The sequence below is a fragment of the Calliphora vicina genome, chromosome 1 (assembly GCF_958450345.1).
Source record: "Calliphora vicina chromosome 1, idCalVici1.1, whole genome shotgun sequence".
Taxonomy (NCBI): Eukaryota; Metazoa; Arthropoda; class Insecta; order Diptera; family Calliphoridae; genus Calliphora; species Calliphora vicina.
In genome coordinates, this window is record NC_088780.1 from 75,224,984 (window position 1) to 75,237,156 (window position 12,173).

Below are 12,173 nucleotides of genomic sequence, written 5' to 3' on the forward strand. Positions count from 1 at the left end.
TACCCTTCTTACGAAGGTGAAGGGTATAAACATGATTTTAATTATTTTGCAACTATAGTCAAAATTAAAGTATGTTTTAAATTGAACCGACTCAAACGTAGAAAATGTTTTTATACAATATACAACAAAATATAGTCAAGTGTCACCGCTGAACAGCTGACATAGAAAATTTAAAAAAAAAACCAAAAAAGGTAAACAATAAAAGTAACCGCGGAATCTAAAGAAAAAAAACAGTTTGTAGTGGAAAAATAGAAAAGATAATGGCCCATAATCATAGTCAGAAATAAAGTATGTTTTAAGAGAAATAAAGGCGTCTTTACTTAAGAGTGGACTTTAGGTCTACCATAGACAAGATAAAATATACTTTTGATGTTAAAGTCGACTGTAAATATAAAACTGTACTGAAGCTGTTCCCTACAAGAAATGACTGATGGAAACTAACACACTAGCAATTTATTTACCAACACATGCATAACACGGCACAAGTTGGACAGAGAAAACAATAGCTAGAAAGAGAAAAAAAATCACACGTACACGAATGTTTACATCAGTTTTTTCACAATGCCCTTAATAAAATGATGGGAACTACTGATGTATAAACCCATCAGTAATACCCATCAGATGGTTACTGTTCTTGTAGGGTTTTTAACTCAATTAACAACAGCATCAGCTGTTCTTCCCCAACTAAAAAAGTTCGACAAAAAGTCAAAAATGTTACAAGATATTGGCAGAGATTTTGCTATTATTGAACAGTTATCAATAAAATTAGAACCGAAATATCCTAATTATGATATTAATCTTATTTTTCCTATTTTTCCACCACAATTTGCTTTTTTTCTTTAGATTTCGCGGTGCCACTTGTCTAAATTTGTTTGTATATTGTATGAAAACATTTTCTACATTTGAGGTGGCACCCAGTTAAAATCGGTTCAATTTAAAACACACTTTAATTTTGATTATTTTAAAGTTGTTTCTAAAAAGAACCGACTTTTTTTTAAAAAAAAAAAGAGAAATAACACTCAGGCAATTAATATGCCTATATATAATTGTGTTACTTTCTTTGGAAAGGGGATAGAGTGTAGAAGAAAAGATGATGAAAGGAGGAGAAAAGCTTTTTATTTGACAACTCTGCAATTGCGCGTTATGTTTGTTATTAGAGCAGGTTGCACCGCCTGTGGTGGTGAGATGGCGCGTAAGTCAAGCCAACAACCTTTATTTAATTATTTTACTTCGGTGGCGTTTTAGTGTTATACCACCGAAGGAGGGCGCTGTGATAAATATTAGTTATTAGTAAACTAATAATTATTATAAACTGATGTTGTTGATTGGCAGCGGCTGGGAATCGAACCCAGGCCACAAATACTATATACCATATCATGATTAATGATCAAACGCTCTAACCAATTAAGCCACAGCACCCATCTTTAGTGTATGACTATGATTATCCATATAAATATATAAATGTCTTTGTAAGTTTGTTTGTTGGTTTATTTGGGAATCACGCCTAAACGGCTGAACCGATTTTATTGAAATTTGGAACGTAGATAGATCCCTACTTGGAAGCGTCAATAGGCTTTCTTTTTTTAATACTTGGACCAGAAAGAGATTTAAGGGGGGAAACCGGTAAAATTGGTACCTTTAGTTCTTAAGCAATCAAGAGTAAACGGCTGCACCGATTTGATTGAAATTTGGAACATAGATATTCCTTTACTTGGACGCAATAATAGACTATATAGTTTTTCTTAACTTGTATCACAAAGGGACAAAAGAGGGCAAAATTTGTACCACCCATACAAAGTAATTAGTTATTTTCGAATATCTGCAGAACTAAAATTGTGACTATCTTCAAACTTTATTCGAATCAATTTCGTATCACTGTTTGAAGTTTAACTAACAATGGGACGGATCGGAATAGGGGGTGTGACACCTCCCATACAAAGTAAATAGTTATTTTCAAATATATGGTGAACTGTAATTGTGGAAGTCTTGAAATTTAGTCCGAATAGCACCCTTATCATTTTACATGGTTGGGCTGAAAATGGGCGGTATTAAATTAGTGGGCGTGGCACCTACCATACAAAGTAAATAGTTATTTTCGAATATCTGGAGAACTGTAAACGTGAAAGGCTTCAAACTTCATATAAGTTAAATTCTTATCAGTGCAAGAAGTTAATAAAAAATGGGAACGATCGGAACTCGGGGTGAGTCCCATACAAAGTAATTAGTTATTTCTTAATATCTTGATATCTATAGTTACTAGATTCTTCCAACTTTGTCCAAATAGCTCTCTTATCATTTTACATAGAATAGCTGAAAATGGGCGGGAGTGGATAAGTGGGCGTTGAACCTCCAATACAAAGTATATAGTATTTTCGAATATCTGCAGAACTATTATTGCGACAGCCTTCAAACTTTATACGAATCAATTTCTTATCAGTACATGAAGTTTATCCAAAAAAGGGACGGATGGGAACAAGGGGTGTGGCACCCCTTCTTAATTTCTGGCATAACAGGACACTGGCATCAACGTAATTTACACAAAGTTTAAAGACTTACAATTAGATTCACTTGATATTCGAATATTTATTTTTTTATTGGCTTTGAAAATTGACAGTTTTATTTTGGTACTGTGTTTAAGAATTGTGGAAAAATACTTTTAAGTGTAAAACAGAATTTTTAAATTTTATATTGCGATATTTTTGTTATAAAAGGTTATAAAATCATTATTCATGTTCCGGTCATTGATATCTAGTCCATAAACATGAGTATGTGGAACGAACATTTGCACTTTACGACCAAAATTCCATTAAATCCGTTAAACAGTTTTTTGTTTTAATTTAAAAATATGTTTTCTTGTCGCTAACTGATTCACATTAAATAGACAAATGATTACTTTTATCCAAATAGTCTTTTGGTCGTGAAAGGGTTAAGAAAATTATCAAGATTTGTACATATAGATGACATGCAAAGACAGACAAGAAATTCCGGTATTAATTATATTCATTTATTTTTGTATAGAATCCTTTTTTATTTTACTACGACAGGGGTAGCGATGCGCACCGGGTCAAAATCGTGGGCCAATAATAATATCATATTTACGTTATTTTGGTACTAATTTTATTGATAACTGTTAAATCTTTGCCAATATTCTGTAACATAACCATTTTTTACTTTGTGACGAACTTTTTACTTTGCGAAGATCAGCTGATGCTGTTGTTAAACGAGTTAAAAACAACTTCAGCTAGTTTTATATTTAGAGTCGACTGCAGCGTTAGAAGTATACTTTAACTTGTCTAAGTCCACTCTTAAGTAAAGTCGAGGTTAATGCTATGTTCACCCTTGGGCTTTTAAACGAGTTTAAGCAAAATGTTGATTAAGTTAATCAAAGCCGTTCACATTACATATGAGATGATTAAGTTGACAGTAAAGTGATTAAGTTGACAATTAAAAAACAACAAACAAATTTATATTTCTTTAAAGCATTAAAAATGGAAAGAAATGCTTTAATAAAGTTATCAGCGGATTATTTAAACTTATTAATGATGGAATTGTGAACATTGATGGATTATTTATGGTTGTTTATGAACAATTTTTTTATCGGTAGTACACTATAAATGTACGTTCATTGTGGCCGATGCTACATCATCATCAGTTTGAGGTATGTTCAGGTGATTCTACGTCATTAATGAAATGGTTAAGATATAATCATGTCAATTTGAAGTGGTTAACAAATCATTTAAATGTATTGATAATCATTTCGATTTTGATGTGATTAGAGCTGAGATGATTAACTCTGCAAATGTGAACATAGTATAATGCTATGTTCACACTTGGGCTTTTAAACGCGTTTAAGCAAAATTTTGATTAAGTTAATCAAAGCCGTTCACATTACATTTGAGATGATTAAGTTGACACTAAAATGATTAAGTTGACAAATATAAAACAACAAAACAAATTTATATTTCTTTAAGGCGTTAAATATGGAAATAAATACTTTATTAAAGATATCAGCAGATTATTTTAAACTTTTTAATTATGAAATTGTGAACATTCATGAATTATTTAAGGTTTTTTAAGGAAAAAAAAAACTTCTGTCAAAATTTATTTATCGGTACTACACTAAAATGTGGCCGATGCTACATCATCATCAGTTTGAGGTATGTTCAGTTGATTCTACGTGATTAATGAAGTGATTAAGATTTAATCATGTCAATTTGAAGTGATTAACAAATCATTTAAATGTATGGATAATCATCTCGATTTTGAAGTGATTAGAGCTTAATCACGTTTGAGATGATTAACTCTGGAAATGTGAACATAGTATAATTCTCTTAAAATATACTTTATTTTTGACTATGATTATGGGCCAATGACTCTTTGTATTTACAGGAAAGCACATCGTTATCTCCATTCGCAATTTTTGTTACTTAGCACAAGGCAGAATAGCGGAAATTTATTTTAAACTTTATATTTTTTTTCAAGGGATATGAAATTTGTTTGTATGAATATTTGTACTTTTTCATGATTTTTTACATTACATTACGTTTGTTCTATTATTACGTTTTTTTTCACAGTTACAAACTATTAAAATAAAAATACATTTGACAACTTATGTTAAAACATTATTACACCGTGAAATGCTGCTAAAACATGATGTTAACAATTCATGTTAAATTTTTAATATGTTAATGTTGGAGTATCTTACTCATGACATTGTTAAGATATTTCATTATTTTTTAATTGCCAACGAAGCAAATTCTAACAAATCGTGTGTGTGTTTTATTTCTTTGTGATTTTAGTGTAGTGTAATTGAAAAAAGGCAACAAAAATACTGCTGTCAAGCTTAAACGTCAGTCCATGTTATAAAAGAGTTGTTAAAACACATGGTTTAACAGCCATGTTAAAACATGGGAAAACCGCTAAAATGATGGGTCTATACCTAACAATAACATCATGTTAAGCATTTCATGTCAGTTGTAGATACAGTGTTATATTGCTTAACATTTATTGCGATATAAATGTTAAAAAACAAACTCACATGCGTCTCCTATTAATATTTTTATTTTAAGCAATAGAACATACAAGTGAACACACTGATGTTACGTGGTGCGGGAATTAGGTAACAATTTAAGGTCAAAATTTTACTGAATAACAACATCGTTTTATTTCTTAACATAAGAAATAACGTCGGCAGAACAACAGAACTTTATATTTATATTCAAGAAGTAGCGTAATGACTTTTTATTCGAACAATCGATTCGGGTATCCCAAAAAAGTCGAATAGACAAAAGGTCGATTTTTAATATAATTATGTTGTTAAAATAAATCTAACAAATTAATTTTTTATATATCAAAATCGGATAAAAAAACGAAAGAAGACGAAAATAATTGAAGCCGAACAAATTTTAACTTTCTTATATATAAAGTTGCAAAATCAATTCTTTAAAAAGTCGAAAGTTCAAATAGTCGACCTTTTGTTCTTATTAAATTCAGTGAATCCCACTGCAGATCAAATTTATAATTTTGTGTAGACAGAGAAACAAAAATCTGGTATCTCTTATAAGCATAACTGCCAGATTTGACGATTTATCATCATTTTGACGATTTTTGCTTTCCAAAATAGCAATTTGACGATTTCTTGCTCGAAAATGACGATTTTCTGCATTATTAAAATATGGTACTATTTTATGAAATAGGTAAAGAATTTTCTCATTTTGTTGGTGAATATTTAGATTTTGAATTTTGTCAATTAAATTTTTAGATTTTAAACCAACAAAATAAATTAAATTAATTACTGAAATAAAACGGAAAAATTCTAATGCAACTTTTTCTATTTTGACAAAATTTATTCAGAATATAATGACATTACCCCATTCAATTGAAGCCGCCAAGCTCGAACTTATGCTTTAATCTCAGGCATTATTATCTTCCGAATTGACCACCTACAGCGTGATGCTATATTTTAATGAAATTATCTCTAAAAAGTAATGTCAGAGATTGTTCCTTCGGGTTATAATAAAGATTTAGACATTTAATTCTATTTTATGTGTTTTATTTAAAAAAACTTCTGAATGAAATCTTATATTATAATTAGGCGGCATGAAATAACCCCCCACGAAATAACACCCCAAAAATAAAATGAAATAACCCCCCAAAATTTGGGGCCTTATTTCATATGCAATAAAACCCCAGTTTTGAAAATGAAATAAGACGAAATGAAATAATTCCCCAAACAGAAATGAAATAACACCCCATTATTAGGGTCTTATTTCATATCAAATAGAACCCCAATTTTTAAAATGAAATAAGTCCCCAAACTCAGTGAAGGTGATCAAAAACAATTGGTGGTTTCAAACGGTCTGCTATAAGGTCATATTTTCATAATGTTCGATAGTTTAAAAACATTTTTGTTGTTTTTCAAACAAAAAAGTTTGAATCTAATAAGACTTTTTGAACTATTTTTATTGTTTTATCATAAAATAACACTTTTTGTTTGAAGTACAACAACAATTTGTTTAAACTATCATAATATATTAGGACATTATGACAATATAACTTAATAGCAGATCGTTTTAATCCAACAAATGTGCTTGTAGCTTTCTCATTTTGTGTTGAAATCTCTTTTAAGACTTTTGGATGAAATAAAAACTATATCTATTTCAATACGAAATATATTTGGGTTTAATGAGATGTGTTTAAAATATTGATTTGTAAATATATTTTGAATTAGTGTAATATTTTGTAATCAAGGGCCGCAGGCGAAAAATTGTGTAAAAAATAAAAAAATCGCGCGATTTTTTATTTTGATTACAAAACATTACAGTAATTTACAAAACAATATTTCAACTAAACTTGTTTTAAGTTAAACCTTATAGCTCTTATTAAAAAAGTTAGAGCAGACTAAATTTCCTATGAAAAAGTAGACCTATTTTAATATTAAAATCTTTTTAATTTTTATTTATTTAAATATGAGAAAATAAATTGAATTGTTTTCTCGGAAAGTATTTTAAAACACCATTAGAAATTTAGAAAAAAATATTTTTTACCTAATATTTAAATTATCACGATCCTAACTCTGCGAAATTATCACTTCAACTGATATCACAATTTTTTTTGTGAATGGTAAATACAAGTTATTAATATATCGGGACATAATTTACAGATTTTTCATTTTCTTTATAAATTAAAAAAATGAAATTATCCCCCAAAATTTATATTGGGGACTTATTTCATATTGATTTTTTGGGGTATTATTTCATATGAAATAATCCCCCAATTAAAAAAATGAAATAATACCCCAAAAAATGAAATAACACCCCAAAAATCGTTGTTGTTGCTCTCTGTACTAATTTTTGGGGGGTTATTTCATTTTATTTTTGGGGGATTATTTCGTGGGGGGTTATTTCATTCCGCCTTATAATTAAATTGAGCTTTACTTTTTTATTTTAGTGATCCCTTATTTATGAACTTCAATTTTAAGAAATTTTTTTGATAAATGTGATGTTTTTGTTCACTTTTTAAGTAGAAATTTAAAATTCCTGTTAGAAATCTTGACCTTTTTAATTTTCCGATTTTTTTTGACGATTTTTAAAATTCAAAATGACGATTTTTTTCTTTTTTTATCGGGATATTGACGATTTTTTCCCAAATTCATCTGGCAGCCCTGCTTATAAGTAATATGCTAATGAAATAATATAATCAATTTTAATTAAATTGTCTCTTGCTGTTGTTAAAAATGTTAAATTTTTTTAAAATTGTTCCTTTTACAAACTACATCAAACACAAGAATAACATAATCGCGTACTGTAATAATGCTGCATATATTGTTTTTTGCTATATAGATGAAGTACAGATATGCTCAAAAGATTGGGAATGTATTACTTTGAAGATCAAAGAAGTAAAGCTTTGTTGTATTCCTGAGGATTCCGATTGCCTTATACTCCTTTGTCAGAATTCAATTACAAGCAAAATAGCTCTTAACGTTTACAATATTTCAAATCAATTCAAACACAAAACTGCGAATACATTGTGTAATACCATTCTTGAGTGTAACTCTAAAGTAACTGCTTTAAGTGCATTAAACACGTCGGACTCTCAACTATGTTTATCCATTGGTCTTGATAATGGTAATATATTATTCTACAATAACGTTATTTACAAGGATATTTCTACTAATGCGTTTAAATGCTTGAATGTGAACACAAAACCAATTAAAGGTATTATGTTTTCAAAAAATAAAAAGGATATCAATATGTTTGTTTGTTCTGATGCTGGAGTATTTTGTTACACTATATGCAAAAACTTTATTCTAAGTGAAACCAAGTTCATTTTGGACGATATGGCTTCCATCGTACATTGTAGTACGTTGAAGGCATCAATCGAATTAGGTGGAGAACAATATTTTGTTGTAGCACGGGATGATGGTCTATATTGTTACACAGCAGACGGTAGAGGTCCTTGTTATCCAATAAATGGTCATAAACAGACTGTGGAATGCTTTGGGAAAAGTTTAATAATTGTGCTGAAAACTAATGGCTCTTTGTATTTACAGGGAAGTACATCTCAACTAATAATTGTCGACATTGATAACAAGATAATTGTGTTAAACAAAGAGTTTGATGAAGTTTTGTGTGTTTTACCTAGAACATGTTGGTCTGGTTGTTTAATCTTATTAAAAAATGGAGACGTTTTTACTTTAAAAGAACATGAATTGCGATTTAAATTATCTCTATTAATTAAGAAAAATTTATACGATATTGCTCTAAAATTTTTGCAAGAATCAACACCTAGCACCGATATTATGTCAGAAGTATTAGTTCATTATGGGGACTATTTGTTACAGCGTGGAGATACATTAGAAGCCGTTAAGGTTTATTCTAAAACCATTGGAACAACATCACCTTTTTCAATAATTAACAAATTAATGGATTTTCGTTATAATGAACACCTTATACAATATTTATCTAATTTAGTTCAGACAGAATATAAAATGGCGGAACATGTTGAGCTACTTAATAACTGTTTTCAACGCATTGAGTTACCAGCAAGTGCAATTCGTATATTCGAAATTGAAGTGAGCAAATACCATGAATTATACGCCGAAAATGCAACTATAAATAAAGGCGAAAAAATAAAAATGATTTTAAAATCTTTACTGCAGAAACAAAACGTTCCAGTTAATGTTTTTAATGAATTAAAAAATTCAGAAGTTTTAAATTTTTTTTCAGAATATGGATACTGTTTAATTAAAAAATATCCAAATGAATTAAAAGAATTGATAAATTATTTATTATCAAATCGCTTTTTGAAAAATCATATATTTCATAATATAATACTCTCATTATCACTTACGAATAAATTGTGCGCCATTGATTTTATAAATAAAATATTTAAGGATTGCGGGCAGAACTCTATATATAATATTTGGACCGAATTGATATTGCAAATGTGGCATAAAGGACACATTGATATAAATTTTGTGATAGAATTTTTTAAAATACATGAATCAGAAATATGCTTTGATAATGTTTTTATATTATGCCGAAATTACAAGTTTTGGCCGGGTATCAGATTGATGTATGATAAATGTAGTATGGAAATACTAAGCACAAGTTGTTTAGTAAATAGCTTTGATATGTTTCCTGGATACATGAATACATTTTCCATTGAATATAGTGGTCAAAAATTGAACTATATGTGGATTCGAACTATACAAAAGGAGAAATTGGCAACAAACTATTCCTTAAAATTTGTCAGCGATATAGTTAGAAATATAATTAATGCAAATCCATACTATATTATAAACATACTTTATAGTTTTGTAATCAGCAACGATTTTCTGCTATCACATTTAAATGAAATTCTTTTACATGAAAACTTTTTCACACATTTTAAATGCGACGAGCTCTACAGCATTGTATTACTTTTGAAAGAGCGAGTTGGGCACATGGAAGATATTTTACATAAATATTTAAACCGGCCTATAGAATTTCGTAACAGATCATGTGATATTTGTAAACAAATGATAAAGCAACCAGCAGTATATTTCTTATGTCAACACTCTTATCATAGAGAATGTATCAGACAATATAGTGAAGTTTTGGTGTGCATTGTATGTACAGATATTCAAATGTTCAAATTAAAAATTAACGATGCAAATCAGATAAATAACCCTCCGGGTATCTGTAATAAAATTAAAAATACCTTATTGATGGACATTTCCAAAAAAATGGGACAATTGCCTTTAAAATCAGCTGATAAAGAATTAAATACAAAAGACATGCAGAAAAATGCATTGGAATATGATTTAAAATCGGACAAAAATCCGTTTAGTGAATATGACGCTAATTTAAATCCATTTAATAATTAATAATTGTAACTTAAATATCTATTTTCTTTAGCGATTACAGCTAAATATTTTATGTATATTATGCATTGTATTTATAAATAGTTTAGAATATAAAATAATATAATAATAAATATGAATTCGTCATTGCGCTATTAAAACAGCTCTTTGTAAATTATTTTTTATACTTGACCACCGCACAGTGGGGTATCTGAGAAAAAGTGTAAATAAATCTTTAACTTTTAAACTGATTATTAAGAATTCTATTTTAAAGTACCCCAAAAATTTAACATGCGTACCCATTGAAGAACGCATATAGCTGAAATATGCTGGACATCGTATGGTAATGAAGTGGAATTCCTAGAGCTAAAAAAAAATTAATTAATGAAGACTTCCTATCTAAATTCTTAATAAATACGAAATTAACCATAAGCTTTTTTTGTTGTGTCTTATTTCTGACTTTCTGGTTGAATTTTCCGTTTTGGTGTATTTAGGGACTTATAGTAAAATTTCACGGATAATATTTTTGCGGAACATTTTAACCCTATTTCTGACTTTCTGGTTAAATTTTCCGTTTTGATGTATTCAGGGACTTATAGTAAAATTTCACGTATAACTTTTTTACAGAACTTTTTAACCCCTTAAATCCATGTTTTAATGGTGGTTTTTGCACTTTTTTAAAAGAAGCACAAAAAAGACCCATGCCTTGAGGATTTAGAGGGTTAACATATTCTACAAAAATATTCTCCGTAACATTTTACATAACTTTGCTGAACACATTTTATACCTCAAATGTAGGGATCACATGGTTTCTTATGAAGATTAACAATAAGAATGTGCCAGAGTTGGGAGTTGAGATTTTTTTATTATTCGATTCAGGAGATGGTTTGTAAAGAAAAAAAAAATCGGAAATTTTAAGTTTTTAATATATTGCCTCCTTTTCACTTCTCATTTTTCTTAACAAGAGACATTTTTGGAGGAACTCGAAGAACTAACATTATTAAATATTTTTAGCTTAACAAAATTAAAAAAAATATTGTTATGTTTTTAAAAATGGTGGTTTATTTCCTTTAAATAAACCGGATACTTGTGAATGCACCAGTTCGAAAGTGACACAACTCAAAATTTTATTTTTTCAGAAATCGAAAATAAATATATTCCAATTGAATCATAATGAAAGACATTAGTGTTTTTTTTAGCCACAATTAACAACAACGAAAGTGACACAACTCAAAATTTTATTTTTTCAGAAATCGAAAATAAATATATTCCAATTGAATCATAATGAAAGACATTAGTGTTTTTTTTAGCCACAATTAACAACAACGTTCGCATGACAATTGGATCTCCGTTCCGGAACGACCCAAATCATATTCGACCGAAAGTTTTTTCCCCAGGTGAGCAAAATATGTCGGCAATTTTGCTCAGACCACTTTTAATTATAGCCGGCATTGAACAGAATCTAGGTCCCAGTATTTGGCTCTGTTCAATATGTCAACAAGACCCATTTCACACTAGGCAATTTAGTTGCGCAAGTCTCTTGCCCAACAACAAAATAGCATGTAAAATTTTCTTCTCCTTAACCCGACATTGGTATACCTTACCATACCCGACATTACCTCTGGCATCTACAAACACAAGAGACTTGCGCAACTAAATTGCCTAGTGTGAATGGGGTCCAACGCATAATGCGTAACACCACCTCAGTAAAATGCACCGTTTGTAATAACTGGTGTCACCTGAAAAGGTTCTCAGGACTCACCAGTCACCGCGACTGGAACCCCAGCTCACCACGAGAGTTGGATCATGTTGTAGTACGCAGCCTCAG

At 29.6% G+C, this 12,173-nt stretch overlaps 1 protein-coding gene across 1 annotated transcript; it reads left to right on the forward strand.

Moving 5' to 3' along the window:
• Positions 1-7,698: 7,698 nt before the first annotated feature.
• Positions 7,699-10,506, forward strand: Vps11 (vacuolar protein sorting 11). Its single transcript, XM_065514973.1, has one exon. The coding sequence runs from the start codon at positions 7,736-7,738 to the stop codon at positions 10,367-10,369; it is 2,634 nt and encodes an 877-aa protein (XP_065371045.1). The 5' UTR covers positions 7,699-7,735; the 3' UTR covers positions 10,370-10,506.
• Positions 10,507-12,173: the final 1,667 nt, after the last annotated feature.

Coding starts and splice junctions, on each gene's coding strand:
- Vps11 (XM_065514973.1), top strand. CDS start 7,736: ATGTTAAATTTTTTTAAAATTGTTCCTTTTACAAACTACATCAAACAC.